The following is a 17,176-nucleotide window of genomic DNA, read 5'->3' as shown; positions in this document are numbered from 1 at the left end:
CGGCGTCGTGGCGCCTGGGCGGGGTCAGCGGCTGATAGGGTCAGCGCACTGGACCTGGTGATTGTGGCCGACTGGGCCAACGTGCGCGCCGCCCCGGTTGCCGTCGTGGCAGGCGTGCCGGGGGCGGCGTCGTGGCGCCTGGGTGGGGTCAGCGGCTGATAGGGTCAGCGCACTGGACCTGGTGATTGTGGCCGACTGGGCCAACGTGCGCGCCGCCCCGGTTGCCGTCGTGGCAGGCGTGCCGGGGGCGGCGTCGTGGCGCCTCCTAGCTCCGGCAACAGCTCCACCCGGGTGGCGCTCTCGGTGGCCGCAGTTGGTAGGGCCCGAGCACCTGTCCCGGGTCGTCCCACGCCGAACATCCGGGGGTCGACTCGTCGAGGTGGCCTTGCGGCTGACAGGCTCTGCGCCTCGTTCCCAGGTCGTAGTCGGCCAGGCGAACTGAAGGTCTGTGGGCCCGTCGGGGTCGTTCCGCGGGCTCGCTGGCGGGTTCGCTTGTCCCCAGTCGATGTCCCGGTCCGCGGAGGTCCTCCTTCGGCGGCGGTTGACAGTTCGTGGACTGGTACGGAGTCCGTTCCCGTTCGGGTATGGCGGCTGATGCTGAGGCGGCGATCTCCGGGTCGGTCTCTCCGGGTTGCGTGACGATCGGCGTTGGCCCGTCGTCGTTGCCCGCATCGGATTGACCTATGCTGTGCGACAGCTCGGCGATCTCCACGGCCTCTGCTTCATCGCCCCGTGGGTAGCATTGCGGTGGGGGGCTCTCGTACACCCCGCTTCCCTCCCAGGGTACCACTGCCGTCTCCGGTGCGTTCTCGTGGACTTCTTCTGGTTCGTCTGGCACGTCGTGGGCGGGGTCGCCCCCGGTGTCCCCCGTGGCCATGCTAAGGGCATAATCGTCGAGGTACGTGGGCGGGCGCCGCCACCGCCGTGGTCGTGGCCTCGCCTCGTCGTCTGACGCGGCCTCTGCGGGTGATGTCCCGGGCGTGTATGCGAGTTCGTCGCGGGGCCTGTTGGACGTGGTGTTCGTGAACACTAGGGTGCGGTATGGGCGCGGTTCGGGTCGGCTCCTAGCGGGGGTCGCTTCTGGCGAGTTGTCCTCTTCCTGGACGGCGTCGCTCTCCGGCGTACGGCGTCCGTTGTCGTCCGGAGTGGGGGGTCCTGCGTCCCCGTCTGGGTTCCTCTCCCCAGGCAGGGCGGTGAGCCGGATGTCGTCCCTGTGCACCTTTTTCAGGCGCCGTCCCTCCGTGCGGACTAAGTACGTCGTCCTGCCTAGTCGTCGCCGTACCGTGTATGGCCCGCCCCAGCGCGGGGCCAGGCCCGCGCAATAGTTGCGGGGTGCGGCTGAAAGTGGGTGTAGTCGCGCGAACACCTGATCGCCGACCTGCACGGCGGGTGGAGGGTGATCTGTGATTGGGGTGATCCGGTTGGCGTACCTCTCCTGCCTACGTCTTGCCTCGTCGTGCAGAGTCACCCGTCGTTCGTCGCGTTCCTCCGTCGTCTCGTCGGGGTGTGGAGCGCCGTGTGTGGCCCATTCTCCCGGTAAGGGCAGGTTGTGGCCCTGTATCATTTCGGCCGGTGTGCGGCCGGTTGCGGCGTTGGTGCGGCGTCGTACACAGAAGAGGGCGTCAGCCACGTGTAGGTCCCACTGCGTGTGGTCTGCCCCCAGCCGGATCCGGAGCTGTGCCTTCAGTTCCTGGTTCCGGCGCTCTGTCGGGTTCGCTCTCGGGTGGTAGGCGGGCGTCGTGTGGTGCTCGATCTGGTGTTCGTCGCACCAGCCCTTCCAATGTCGCCCCAGGAACTGACTGGCGTTGTCCGTCAACACCGACTGGGGGTATCCCCAACGGGACAGGAATTCCCTGGTCAGCAGGCTGATGATGGTAGGTGTGCGCACGTTCCCGCATGGATACGCCTCCGTCCACCGCGTGAAGAGGTCCGTCACGACGAGGAGGAAGCGTTTGCCGCGCGGCGTGCGGGGGTAGGGGCCCATTACGTCTAAGGCTATCGTTTGGAAGGCGGTGGTGGGTTCCCTGGGTCGCTGTTGCTCCTCGCCGTCACGCCGCCTCGCCTTCCTCGCCTGACAGACCTCGCATTCGCGCACGTACGTACGTACGTCGTACGTGACGCGGGGCCAGTGGTAGTGCCGGGTGACTTCTCGTCGTGTCTGATCGGTCCCCGGGTGTCCAGCGAGGTCGTGGTCGTGGAAGAACCGAAGGACCGCTTCTCGGGCTTCCGTCGGGACGTAGGTCCTCCAGTCTTCCTGGTGTCCGGGTGTGTGAGTCTGAATCAGGCCGTCTTGCATGCGCCACGCCTCGTGTCCGGCGGTCGCTTGCTGGCGGCGTCTTGCCGCGTCTATTGACGTTTCCTGTGCTCGACGTACCCGGTCCTGGACGTCGGCCACGGTGTTGGGTGGGTCTTCGTCCCCGTCCGCGTCGGCCGTGATTCGTGTGCATGCTGAGTCGTGCGATGCGTGTCCGTGTGGTGTGTCCGGGGGTAGAATCTCCTCCCAGTCGTCCTCGTCCGTCAGCTCTGTTCGGTCGTCGGGTTCCCGCGACAGTAAGTCGGGGAGCTGGTTCTCCGTGCCGGGAACGTGCTCGACGTCGAAGTCGAACGACTGGAGGAATAGCGCCCATCGTATGAGTTTGCCTTTCCGCCCCTGCATCGTACGCAGCCAGGTGAGGCAGCTGTTGTCCGTCCTCAGTGTGAAGCACTTCCCCTCCAGGTGGGGCCGGTACTTTTTCATGGCCCAGACTACGGCTAGGCACTCTTGCTCGTTGCTGTGATACCGGCGTTCGGCTGGTCCGAGCTTCGCGCTAGCGTAGTCGATGACCTCGCGGACCCCGTTCGGGTCCGTGTGAAAAAGCACCGCGCCCACACCGAGTGTGCTGGCGTCGGTCTGAAGGTAGAGGCGGCGTCCGGGGTCTACTCGTGTGAGGGTGTGACAGCGAGTGAAGGCGGCTTTTATTTCTTCGAAGGCGCGTTGCGCGGGTTCGCCCCAATGGTACCGTGCCCGTGGTGACAGGAGGTCGGTCAGTGGTGCGATGGTACGGGAGAAGTCGGGGATGTACCCCCTGAGCCAGTTCACCAGGCCGATAAACCGTTGGAGTTGCTTCCTCGTCCGCGGTGGTGCCGCTTCAGCGATCTTGCGCAAGTGAACGGGTTGGGGTCGGTTGCCAGCCGCGCTTACTAGGTGGCCCAGGAATTCGACCTCCTGGGTCCCGATATGACACTTGTGGTGTGCGGCCGTGAGATGGTGTGTGGCCAAGCGTTCTAGGACCAGCGCCAGGTGTCTGGCGTGGTCCTCCCACGTCTCGGAGAAGACGATCACGTCGTCGAGGTACGCGATCGCAAACTGGCCCAGGTACCCCTCCAACACTCGGGTCATCATTCCCTGGAACGTGGCCGGTGCGCACTTTAGCCCAAAAGGCATGGCGCGAAATTGAAACTTCCGCCCGTCTGGTATCGTGAACGCGGTTTTCCCCCTGTCTTCCGCCCGTATGGGCACTTGCCAGTACCCAGCCTTCAGGTCGAGCGTACTGAAGACTTTCGCGCGGCCGAGTCCGGCTACGGCGGCGTCGACGCTGATTTGAGGTGGGGGTGAGCTAATCGTGATCGCGTTTAGCGGCCGAAAATCGACGCAGAAGCGTAGCGAACCGTCTTTCTTTGGGGCTAATACGACGCAAGCATTGTAATGACTGTTGGACGGCTCGACTACCCCGTCGCGAAGCATGTCCGCCACTTGCTCCCGGATGGCCCTCTGTTCCCGGAACCCGTAGCCTCTCGGGGCCTCGTGTACTGGGTTGTCGTGGGTGGTCGGGATGTGGTGTTCGGTGATGGTGGTGCGTTTCAGTGGGTCGGCTACCGCGAAGACGTCCTGCCTTTCTGCCAACACGCGTTCCACTGCTGCTCGGTACTCGTGGGGGACGTTGTGGCGGAACTGGTCTAAGGTTACTTTCTCCCCCTGACTCTCGGGGGTAGTGCCTATGGCGTACACCGTGAGCCGCTCGCGGGTGCCAATGTAAACTCGTCTGGGTTTCATTTCGATCACCGCATCTTGTCTCGCTAACCATGGTTGGCCTAGTACTATCCCTTCGTGTAAGTCCTCCACCACTAGGGCGGTTACCGTGGTGACGTCGTCCCGAATGCGTACCTCGAGTTCGGCTTGCCCTACTGTCCTTCCCGGTTGCGTGCTGGTTGCTAACCGTAACTCGGCTTGGTGGGGCTGCAGCGCGCCGGGGGGTACCAGGTGGGGGGCCACGAACACGTGGCTCGCGCCCGTGTCTACCAGGGCCGCCGTGGGTTGCCCGTTGACTTCCACTGGGATACGGAGTAGGCCGTCGCGAGGGCGGACTAGCTGGTTTATCTGCGGTGTGGCTGCTTCCGCGGCGGGTGTGGGTTGGCTCGGGTTACTCGGAGGCGCGGGTTTTACCGCCGTGCCCCCGGATGGGCGTTTCCCGACGTGTTGGTGAAGGGTGGTGTTTGCCGGCGTGGGCAGTCGACATGCCAGTGGCGGGTACCTGCGGGGCAGCCCAACTGGCATCGCGGTAGTGGGGGTTCCTGCTGTGTCGATGACCCATCGGGCCTACCAGGTGGTGGTGCGTCCTCGATGGCTCGTCGCGGGCGGTCGGGTGGGTAGCCCCCTGCTTCCCTGTTCTGGACGCTGGCTATTCTCTGACCCATTGGGCGTCTGGCCAGGTCCCGGCCGGTGTTCGGGGGGTCGTAGTGTCGCAGTCCCCGGATGTTCCGTTCCGTGTCTATGGCTTGTCGGACGTAATCCTCGACTTCCTCTGCGCGGTGACACCGCATGAACGGTTGCAGTTCATTGTGTAGGAGGGTGGTAATGGTTGCGAGCGCGGTGGCTGGCGCGGCGCCGGGTGCTACTCGATTGAACAGTTGCATTTTCTTGGCCAGAAACTGCTCGACGGGTTCGCCGTCGCGTTGGCGTTCGCCATAGAACTGTGTCGTGCATTGGACCAGTGCGTGTTCCGTGTCAAATCGGCGGTTGAATGACGTGGCAAACTCCTCCCAGGGCATGCCGAAGCGTCCCCAGATGTTCCACCATTGGCGGGCGGTCCCCTTCAGCTGTTCGCTCGCTCGCCCCGACCATTCATCGGTCGGTATTCCGGACCGTGCCAGTCTAACCTCGCAGTGTGTTAGGAAGTCTCTGGGTACTTCGTGCCCTATTCCGCTGAACTCGGGTAGTGCTAACTTCCCTGTGTAGCACGGGTTGCGTGTATGCATCCCCATGTTTGGTCCGGTGATTGCGCTTGGTGGTGGGATGTATTTGGGTGCCAGATTGGTCCGGGCACTCGTGAGGCCCATAGTCGGTAGTATGCCTCCCAGTGTGACGTTAGCTTGTGCCTCCGTCTTAAGCGGTGCCCATGACCACGGTAATTGGGTGTGCGGCTCGCCGAGTAACGTCTCGCTCCAGGGCTTGCCCCAGGTCTGTTCGGTGACGTTGTCCCGGGTGTTCGCGCATTGGCATGTCCTGTACCACGGCAGTGATCCCGTCAATAGGTCTATTTCCCTTGGTAATAGGCAACGCGTGCACACGAGGTCTGTAGGTGGTGCCTGCATGTTGAGCTGTATGTTGTACGTTCAAGTTCGCCGTCTGTGACGGGCTGTTCGTAGTCTGGGCGCGTGTTGTAGCGCGCGGGTTTTAGATCGGCGGCGGGCAGGTGCCCGGACAGCCGCACAAAGAGGAGGCGAAAACGGTCCGCGCGGAGTGGGGGTATCGGGATGGTTGCCCGAAGCGGAGAGCGTGGAGCGGAGTGACGAGGTGGGGGTAGGTGCCCGGACAGCCGCACAAAGAGGAGGCGAAAACGGTCCGCGCGGAGTGGGGGTGGTGACGTCGCTCCGTTGCTCGCCTCGCCGTGATGACGTGCGGGGGTGGGGGTGGTTGGAATGTCCTTTGTCCGCTCGCCTCGTCGCGCCGGTCTGTCTGGCCTTCGACCCTTCCTGTGTCCAAAATGGCCGTTTCGTGTCTCCGCTGTCGCCTGTTGGTGAATTTATTTCGAAAATGTCCAGAAGTGAGAAAAAAAAATTTTTCACGTTATTTTCTGCCCCACGCAGCGGGCGCCAAATGCCGTCGTCCGGGGTCTCGGGCTCGAGTCCCGGTGTGGCTCCTAGTGGGAAAAGGCGGTTCTTGCTACGTATTGTCCGGGTGGGCGCCAGACTAGCTCGGTTCTAGTCGTGAGTTTGGGGGTCGTGGATGTATGTGCCCCTGCGTGGCCCACTAGGGCCGGCGGCGGTGTTGCGTGAGATGATTTTAAATAAGAGGCGTGGAGTTAAGGTGGTGGTGTCGTACCTTTTATTCATAGGAACGAGTCGTACACAATACAACACTCTACAGAGGTCCCCGGGGGGGGTTTACTCGTTATTCCGTGGCGCCGTATGGTTTGTGTTCCGCGTTACGTGGCCTCGGACACTGCTACGTCTCATACGTCTCACTGGTTACACGGGTAACGTAATTTCGTAACACAAAGGCGGGACACAAAATACACTGAATTAAGGGGGTGCGCACAAGTTACGTGGCACTCGTTACTCGGGTAACGTAAGTTAGCAATACAAAGTACGGGACACAAAAATACACTGAATTAAGGGGGCGCGCACAAATTACGTGGCACTCGTTACTCGGGTAACGTAAGTTAGCAATACAAAGTACGAGACACAAAAATACACTGAATTAAGGGGGCGCGCACAAGTTACGTGGCACTCGTTACTCGGGTAACGTAAGTTAGCAATACAAAATACGGGATACAAAAATACACTGAATTAAGGGGGTGGACGATTGGAGACGGCCAATCCCGTATGCAAATGTCTCGGCGCGGGTGTTGTGCCCACTGTGGTGAAACACGCACCGCAATTAAGTTTGTCCAAGTTCCCTTGCGGGTTTGTGGTCAGCGCCGTGCGCGTGACCTTAAATAAAGTTCTGTAAGTTGCGGGAGGCGGCCCGTGCCGTATACTGAAGAGCAGCCCCGCTGACCAAGTGTGGTGCGGGGTGTCTTTAAATTGATGCGGCCGGATTAGGTCCTGGACCGAAAAAAGGGACCGGGTACTCACGGAGAGGTTAAGTAATAAAAGGGGTTCTGTTAATTAGTGACTATATTTACCGGACGTTACTTTCGATGTAGACAAAGGATGTTGCCTCTCCGTGGGACGTAGGTCCGCCCCGGTCCGTGAGCTGCGCTGAACTGCCGAACTGGCATGGCGTCCGAGGGAGGCTCGGCCTCTCTCGCGCCAGGCGTGACCTCATTACGCTAGACTCCAAACGGGTGTGTCTGGAAGAGATTTTATTGTCGCTAAAATCCTAATTTAATGTTTTAGGAGGAATGGGTACGGTTCTTCTCTTGTCTACTCAGGTTTCCGCGGCTTTGTCTTTGATTGCTGTTCGGGTCGCCTGACTCGGGTGGGCCATGGCCAGGGGTGTGTTCCGTTAGCGGGAGCGTATACTGGCGGGTGCAGGTCGGGCTCTGGGGTGGTCGTCGGCCAGACGACGTCAACTGTTACTGGCCTACGTTTCTGTTTGTAGCCATAAGCAAGTCTGGTGCTCCGAAGATCAAAAATACCCCTGGGCAAAGATATCATCGTCACGTGAGAGAATATGCAGCTACATCATCACAAGATGCTGCTTGCTGCGTGTATTACAGATGCTGTAATGTGTATATTGACATTTGCAATCAGGAGCACATGGAGTAAACACTGGACCCGTTGTGCTTCGTCGTAACGTAAATAGAACATGCGAGATACGTGAATGGTGCCCATGCAGAAATATGTATCATAAATCAAATTTGTTCACTTGAAGAAATTCATATATAGCTTCATATGCCTGTAAGTTCAGGAGCGTCAAGACAGATTCCCTGTTATACGGAGGGTATATTCCGCTTGCGATAAGCTTGTGAAACATGATGTCGCGGGCATGCAGAAGAGGACATTGATACAGAATGTGATTAATATCCTGTTGTTCGTACCCACAATCACATGCTGGAGTATCCAGGAGATGAATTTTGAACAGTTTTTGTTTGTATCGACCATGATTAAGGCGTAACCGTACCATCGTTGTGACAAAACCTCTTTTCCCAATCACTTTACAAAACCATGCTTCCTTCTGCAATTGAGGTTGAACATGCCTGTATGCCCGGCCTGTCGTTGAAAGATCCTATTCCTTTTCCAACTGCTGTCGAATTTCCATTGCAAGAAGATGTTGTAGTTGGGACAACATCAAATTCCCAAAAGGGGCTCCAGACAGGGTAGCCATTTTAGCAAGTATGTCGACGTGCTCATTGTCGGTTATCCCCATATGACTCGGTATCCATATAAGGCGAAAATCCCCCCCATTCTTACATATAGTAGATATAATATTGACAACAGTCATCGTACCCTCCTAGATGCAGAAGCCGTCCCTGTCCGCCGACGTGGGCCTAAGGGAGATATGTTTCCCCCCAGTGCACCGACTGTGAAGTGTTACGAGCAGGAACGCACCCAAGTGCGCCCTGGCACATCAGCGGACGTCAGGAGTGTTGTAAATAGTTATGTTTTGTATACACATTTTAAATAACCACGAGCCTCCACAGTTATATATAACTCTCACATCTGGAATAGTGTATGTAAATGTTGTGTAAATACTTCGTCTTTAATCTGAAATTTCTTAATTGATTCATTTGTGTTTGCATTTTATTAACTAATTACTTTTTATATCGTTGTAATAATTCTTTAATTCATTCGAGTGTTATGTCAGCCATGTAATCGCAGCCTGGCACACTGCGAGGCGGGCCTCTCCCACGCCTGCCGATTTCCCCTCCCCTCCTCCGCGGCCCGCGGGCCTCGGCTCGCTAGCGGGCGGAGGAGGGCAGTGGCGAACCAGACGCGGAGGCGAACAGACGTGCGCTCGGCTCTGCTCCGCTCAGGAGACGCGTTTCTTTACTCTGAGTTCGCAGTCAGTGAGAACGTACGGGACTGTCTCAGTAGTCGAGCTGCTCTTCATCAGCATTTGTTTTATCGCTGGACGTTTCTCAGTCTTTACGTATCTTTTCGGGACTTAAGTTGCATACATCATAGGCTGTGTATGTGCCTCTTCGAACCGCCGAACCCTCTCGGTCAGTACGTGTATTTACTGGACCTTTTACGCTCACGTGACAGGTCGCGTACGTGCTGTGTAGCACAACTGAACTTTCGTAATCGGTATGATTCGCTACGGAGTTACCTTCGGGTCGCATCTTGAGGCTGAGACTTATTTCCGGGGGTCTGGGTCGCGGCGGGGAGGACGCTCACCGCGACGTGCCGGCCAGGCTGCGGCAGGATTTCATTACGGAATAAAAAAGGGGCTCTTGAAAACGGACATCATCACATTATCCTTGGTACAACCTACCGTTCCTCCTACCTACGTAACGTTTCCTCCAGGTCCCGTATTTTCCCGGTCCCGGCCACGTGGCCTGATATCACTTTCTCACCGACGAGAGATACATGGGCAAATCAGGACATTTCGCAGACAGGAAATTAGGGCCCATAGGCCGAGGGACGTCATATGGTGCCAAATTAGTGTGGCCGTAAACACACACGAATGCACGTAAGCGCACGTAAGCGCATGTAAGCGCACGCAGACAGGACAGAGGCAGGTGCGGCCGCACGGCGCGAGAGCGACGCGAACCCGAGATGGCGTGCCGGCGGGAGATAACGTGGCGCGGGAAGGCGCGAACTCGAGACATCGGCGAGAGATATCGCAGCGCGGGAATGGCGCGAACCCGAGACGTTTCGGCGAGAGATAGCGCGACGTGGGAGTGACGGGAATTCAAGACGGCGACGCAGCGGGATCACCGACTGAAGACAACAAGAAGGGAAGACGCGGACTGTATTACTGGGGGAGTTTACGATTACATCCCGGATCAGTAGTGCCGGCATGTAGGATGGCGTGGAAACAGACAGAACAGCACAGAAGTGATCTGATCAGTTTCGAGACAGACATGTACAAGGAAGAGGACTCTGCGAAAGTTGATGTGAAGGGCGTAGTGTGCGGGTCCGGCGGCGCGACCGAGAGCGCAGACGGGATGGACAGCACAGACAACAGCTGCAAGTGGGAACAGAGCGACAGACCCGCGGATGTTGAGGGGCCAGTAGTGCGATACGTGAATGCGCAGTTCGAGTTGCCAGTGTTCGCAGGTAGGGACAATCAGGACCCGCGGGAGTTTCTGCGGGAGTGCGAGCACCTCCTGAAGCTGTACGAAGTGCGATGGGCAGAGTGGGCGTCGCGAGTGGCGGGACAGCTCCGCGACGAGGCGAGAAACTGGTGGTCAATGGCCTGGGAGTTTTGATACCGAGTGGGGACATATAGTACGTCAAGTCGAGACTAGGTTCGATAACGATCAGGCACGTGCGATGTGTCTGCGGACTTTCTATTGCCGGAACCAGGACGAAGACAAGAGCGCGGAACAGTTCATCTACGAAAAGCTGCTCATGTTCTGCCGATTGGGGACAAGTGGGGACGTGAGTGCGGCGTTACCGATCATCGTCGAACAGTTGCTACCAGAGTTCCGCCCCTTCATGAGGACAGCCGCCGGACGTGACAGAGGAGTTCGTGGCCCTCGCTCGTGTGATTGAGCATGACATGTCACAGTGGAGAACGGCACTTAGGGGCGCGAGAGTTTCCCGGGCCTGCTCAAGACCGCGGGGGGTGACTGTCACAGAAGTCACGGACAATGACATAGCCATGGTGAGCTGCGCCGATGGCGCAGAACCTCGGAGGGCGACTAACCGAAGTGGCGCCAGGGGATGTCCAGAGACATTTGCAGCAGAAGGGGGACGTCACGAGCGGACAGGAACGCTGGAGAAGGACGAGCGCCCGCCGCGATGCCAGTTTTGCCCGGAGGCATACCATTGGCATCACCCGTGCCCCACCAGAGCCGCGTGCGAGGAGATGCGCGCTGGCAACACGTCGCAGGCACGAAACGCGGGGACAGGGGCGGAGGGACAACTGGGTGCCGCTCCCCAAAACCGCCAACCACCGGCAGACCCAGTACCCAGCAGGACTCGTCAACCACCGCCCGCACCAACAACACCGACATCAGGCCCATCGTCGGGAAAAGAGGGGGAACGGAAATGCTCCCGCCAGCTGTCCCCTTGCCGGAGCGACCACAGGGACAAACGGAGTGTCACCACGACCATAGCGGCCCCGACAGAGGCTTTCCCGGGGCCGGATCAGCCACCTCGTCGGCCTGCCGTCGGTGAGGTGGGCGACCTGAGAATCGACACAGGCATCCCGCCAGCTGTCTCCGTTCCGGAGCGACCACGGGGACAACGGAGTGTCATCACGACCACAGCGGCCCCGACTGAGGTTTTCCCGGGGCCGAACCAGCCGCCTCGTCGACCTGCCGTCGACGAGGTGTGCAACCGGAACAACAATGCGTCAACTCCGGGACGAGCCGAGGACCTCACCACGAGTTCCCCATGCCCGGACGGCCAGGAGGCCGGGGGCGGTGGGGAACAGACGACTGCGCAGCTGGGGCAGGTCGGCCCCGAGGAGCAGGAGTTGATGCGAGTTCCCGTTCGTGCTAACGGACGGGAGATGCTGGCCCTGGTGGACACCGCTGCCAGCCGATCCTACATCGCGGCCCACCTGGTGAGGGCGGAGGCGGTGACCCCACGGAGGGAGCTGGTGCAGCTGGCCACCAGGGATGCCGTCGTCGCAGCAGGGGGCATCACTCAGGTAACATTGAGCATCGTTGGTCACATTAGCCACATCGAGGCCTGATTGGTCCCCGAGCACCGCGAGGGGCTGATCCTGGGAGTCCCATGGCTGTACGAGGTCGACACAACCGTGGAAGTATGAGCTGGGCGGATGCACTTCGGCACCCGGGGGCGCTGGACGGTGTACGGTGTACACCAGGTCCCTCCCAGTCCCCCTCAGACAGTCATCCGCCTGGAGAATCTTCAGCACGGTGTCCCCGAGGAGCAAGTCGGCGCCATCAACAGTGTCCTCGCCTCCCAAGCACAGGTATTTGCGGCCGCAGTGCGGCTATGACGGACGACTGTGACGGAGCTCCGGATACCAATGGTACTGCACCGCCATCCTTTTGAGAAGGTATAGGGTTTTGGTCCCCGAGAGCGGGAGGCCATACAGACACAAATTGACGAGATGTTACGTGACGGAGTGGTTGAGCCTAGCACCTCCCTGTACAACTCACGGGTGGTGCTGGCCACCAAAAAGGAAGGAAGTTTACGCTTTTGCGTAAACTTTAAGGCAGTAAACAAACTGTCTATTACCACCCTGCCCCCGCAAATCAACATCACGGATGCTCTAGCTGGACTGGGGGACGCGACCATCTTCACAACTCTTGACTTGAAATCAGGCTACTGGCAGGTGCCAGTATGCCCGGAGGACTGCCCGAAGAAGGCATTCACAGCACCAGACGGCTGGCGATATCAGTTCTGCGCCATGCCTTTTGGTCTCATGGACGCCCCTGCCACGTTCCAGGCCCTGATGGTACGTGTTCTGGACGGGTATATTGGTGAATTCGCCAGTGCCTATCTGGACGACATTATCATCTGGTCCAGGACGTGGGAGGAACACGTGCACCATCTGGAACTGGTGCTAGAACATATAGCCAGACACGGACTGACATGTGCCCCAAAGAAATGTCACATTGGGGCCACTGAGATCGAGTTCCTGGGACATATAGTGACAGCGGAGGGGTGCCGTCCCCGACCCGAGCAGTTGGAGCTGATCGAGGGGAAGGGGGCACCGAGGACCAGGAAGCAGCTCCAGAAGCTGCTGGGGCTGCTCAACTGGCTGTGGTCCTTTGTCCCCGACTTCGCCACGATCACGGCCCCGATGATGGACCTACTGTCGCCAAAGACTAAGTTCCGGTGGACCCCCGCAGCGGACAAGGCCTTGCAGCATGTTAAGCACCGATTCAGGAACTGTCACACGCTCTCGCACCTGGTGCCCAGCCACTCCATCTTCATCCAGACGGATGCGAGTCAGGAGGGGATGGGTGCGGTGCTGTACCAGGTGAATGACCACGGCGTGAGGCGGGTGATCGAGTACATCAGCGCCAAGTTTGGGCAGGCTGAACGGAGGTATCACATGAATGAGCAGGAGTGTCTTGCAGTGGTCTGGGCCCTGCAGCGCTACGGTCACCACGTCGAGGGGCGCTCATTCACGCTGAGAACCGACAGCCAATGCCTCCGCTGGCTAGACTCCGCTCAGGGCCGGAAGTCTAAGTTCACTCGGTGAGCCATGCTGAACCAGGAATTCTCGTTCACGGTTGAACATGTTCCTGGACGTGAAAATCAGCTGGCCGACGAGTTGTCCTGGAATCCGGATCCTGAGAATGAGTTCCGCGAAGACCAGGGCTGGGAGGAAGTGCTCCTCCCTGAGCGCGAACGCGGGGTCGAGGACTTGGTGCCACGACCGTGTGCGTTGTACGCGCTGTCCAGCTCCACTGCCCCTGTGCCTGACGCGCAACCAGAGACTATGACTGAACTGCTCATGTGGGTCCATGCTGCGCAGCTCCGGGACCCCCTCAACCAAACTCGACTGACGGAGTGCGGGAAGGGGTGGTACTGGGATGCCGGAGTCTGAACGGGGTTCTTCAGACCAGGGGGGCTCACAAGAAGAGCAGGTTGCAGACCCACGTTCCGCCCGAGGCTAGGCGCTGGGTCATAGGCTACCTGAATGACCACCCCCTGGCGGGACACCCGGGTGCAGAGCAGATGCTGTGTGAGCTCAGATGGACGTTCCACTGGCCTGGCGACGCAGCAGAAGTGAGACGCTACGTGTGGGCCTGCCTGCGTTGCCAGGAGCGGAAGTCCAGAAGACAGGTCCTGCGACGGCCCCGAGATCCCTTCCACACGGTGGCGGTGTATATCATGGGGCCGTATGTTCACACATCCCGTGGCCGGCGTTTCATCATTGTGGTCACGGACGTCTTCACCCGCTGGGTGGAGGCGTTGGCAGTGCCAGACGTGAAGGCCGGCACCGTGATTGCTCTGCTTGAGCGTGAGTTATTCCCACGATACGGGTACCCCATGGTCCTCCTGACGGACAACGGGGTGCAGTTCACGGGGAGAAACTGGCGAATGTCCTGCGCAGGTTGGGAGGGGGGGGTGCATCACACGACGCCCACCTACCATCCGCGCGCGAATCCGACCGAAAGGCAGAATCAGGACATTAAAATTCAACTGCTCATCCGGTTGGATGAGGACCACACCAAGTTGGACCTGCACCTGCCGACGCTGCTGTTTTGCCTGCGCCGTCGGACAAACGCTGTCATGGGCCATTCCCCCTCTAAACTAGTGCAGGGCCGAAACCTCGCCTGCTCTTACCGACTCGCACGAAACGACCATGGACGATGCCAGGCTGACTACCTGGCCCTACGCACGCCACAGACGCACCAGCCCCCAGGACAACTGGAGCCTGGCTAGCAGGTTGTCAGGTGTCACCACCTGTCATCTGGCGAGAGGGGCCACTGCGCAAGCCTGGCCCCTAAGTGTTCAGGCCCGCAGGAGGTGATTGACAGACTAGGGACCACCACGTACCTCGTCCGTCGTGCCGACGGATGTACGACTAAGGTACACAGGGATGACATCCGGTTGGCAGAGGGGACGCACGACAATGACGACCACGACGACAGCGGGCCTCTAGTTGAGGACGGGGCCAATGATGATGCCGCTGTGGGAATACTGCTCGACCTCATTGACCCCGTGGTGACACCACCGGAGCTTGACCAGGGACGTCGATGTGGACACACCCACCCCTGGGCACGGCGGGTGGTAAGCGGGGACGTTGACGGGAACGATGGTCCACGGGACACGACGCACGAACGTGACAACACAAGAGCACCGACTCTGCCTCCTGCGAGGGGGCGTCAGGATAAGCAGAAGGGGCCCGCGTGGCGCGAGCATGGTAGAGCTGGATCGCTTTGTGGATCGGGTACTTCCGCCCGACGAAAACAACGTCAATGTCAACGACAGACCACTCATTGAGGACGTGACGAATGACGACACTATCCAGGGCGATCTGGTTGACCTGAGCGACGGTGTGGTGACGTTGCCGGAGCCTGACCAGGGACGTGGACGGAGACGCGTCCACCCCTGGGAACGGCCGGCAACGAGGATGTGACAGACGGGGTGACGGTCCAGCTCCTCAGTGGGGAGGGTGACATCGACAGGGCCCAGCAGGTGGTCCTGGACTTGCCTTCCAAGGAGCCGATGACGACCACTCACGTGAAGAGCGGGCCGGCGTTGCGCCGGTCCACGCGTGAGACGACTGCCCCTCACTACCTCCGGGACTATGAGTGGGGGGGTCAGTACAAGCCCCGAGACGTACGACATATGGCTGCCAGGGAGCTGCGCTGCAATGTGATGCAGCTCCTGCCCTGGTTCGCCCGACCCATGCAAAATGATGTAACTGACTGTGACGACCAGACACATAGCCGGACGCGACCGCGGCTGCCGGTCTAGGCCGACGTCGGGGGCCAGGACGGCCTCGGGAGTGGGGGGGGGCATATGACGACATTCGTCATACCCTCCTAGATGCAGAGGCCGTACCTGTCCGCCGATGTGGGCCTAAGGGAGATATGTTCCCCCCCCTAGTGCACCGACTGTGAAGTACTAAGAGCAGGAACACACCCAAGTGCGCCCTGGCACGTCAGCGGACGTCAGGAGTGTTGTAAATAGTTATGTTTTGTATACACATTTTAAATAACCATGAGCCTCCACAATTATATATAACTCTCACATCTGGAATAGTGTATGTAAATGTTGTGTAAATACTTCGTCTTTAATCTGTAATTTCTTAATTGATTTATTTGTGTTTGGATTTTATTAACTAATTACTTTTTATATCGTTGTAATAATTCTTTAATTCATTCGAGTGTTATGTCAGCCATGTAATCGCAGCCTGGCGCACCACGAGGTGGGCCTCTCCCACGCCTGCCGATTTCCCCTCCCCTCCTCCGCGGCCCGCGGGCCTCGGCTCGCTAGCGGGCGGAGGAGGGCAGTGGCGAACCAGACGCGGAGGCGAACAGACGTGCACTCCGCTCCGCTCGGGAGACGCGTTTCTTTACTCTGAGTTCGCAGTCAGTGAGAATGTCACGGGACTGTCTCAGTAGTCCAGCTGCTCTTCATCAGCATTCGTTTTATCGCTGGATTTTTCTCAGTCTTTACGTATCTTTTCGGGACTTAATTTGCATACGTCATAGGTCGTGTATGTGCCTCTTCGAACCGCCGAACCCTCTCGGTCAGTACGTGTATTTACTGGACCTTTTCCGCTCACATGACGGGTCGCGTATGTGCTGTGTAGCACAACTGAACTTTCGTAATCAGTACGATTCGCTACAGAGTAACCTTCTCCGTCTTTTCGGGTCGCATTTTGAGGCCGAGACTTATTTCCAGGGGTCCAGGTCACGGCGGGGAGGACGCTCGTTCCGCGATGTGCCGGCCAGGCTGCGGCAGGATTTCATTACGGAATAAAAAAGGGGCTCGTGAAAACGGACATCATCGCATCGTTCCGCCTACCTACGTAACATTCCCTCCAGGTCCCGTATTTTCCCGGTCCCGGCCACGTTGGCCTGAACTCACTTTCTCACCGACGAGAGCTAAATGGGAAATCAGGACATTTCGCAGACAGGAAATTAGGGACCATAGGCCGAGGAATGTCAATATATTTGAATCTCAGTATGAGATCCATATCATCAGTTAGGGATTTCTGAATAGACGTAAGCGCTGAGACTGCACTATATGAGTCAGTATACAGACAAACACGTACATGCACTCTGGAGGTGAGATAGTTCACTGCTTGGTGAATAGCATACATTTCTGCGTAGAATATGCTGCTGTATGAGGGAAGCTTGTAGAGACCAGAGACTTTAATATCAGGAATGAAGTAGGCACACACAACTAGATGACCCACTTTTGATCCATCCATGTATATGTGCAGATATCCTGGAGTGGCTGCAACAAGTATCTTGTGCAGACTGCATACTTCAGTAGCGTGGAGCCGGTGTTTTGCCACAGGAAACAATTGTGGAGCAGAACATTGAAAGAATGGTACCCCATAAGTTAACATCAAAACGGTAGCGGTATCTTGTACTGGAAAATGTTTAGTACTGTCCCTTAACTTGTGTAAAACGTCTATGCCCACCTTATTAATAACGGTGCGAAGTGGACTCTTCAGGTAGTAACTTGC

At 58.5% G+C, this 17,176-nt stretch overlaps 1 protein-coding gene across 1 annotated transcript in view; it reads left to right on the top strand.

Moving 5' to 3' along the window:
- LOC134536533 (uncharacterized) overlaps positions 1 to 9,758 on the top strand; it is a 117,196-nt gene extending 107,438 nt beyond the window's left edge. The window contains exon 4 of the mRNA XM_063376265.1: positions 9,594 to 9,758. Within this exon, the coding sequence (XP_063232335.1) occupies positions 9,594 to 9,758 (165 nt within the window). The remainder of the gene's footprint in view (positions 1 to 9,593) is intronic.
- Positions 9,759 to 17,176: the final 7,418 nt, after the last annotated feature.

Source organism: Bacillus rossius, chromosome 11 (assembly GCF_032445375.1).
Source record: "Bacillus rossius redtenbacheri isolate Brsri chromosome 11, Brsri_v3, whole genome shotgun sequence".
Lineage (NCBI taxonomy): Eukaryota > Metazoa > Arthropoda > Insecta > Phasmatodea > Bacillidae > Bacillus > Bacillus rossius.
Note: the sequence above shows the minus strand (reverse complement) of the source record. Positions and strands in the feature narration are given on the sequence as shown.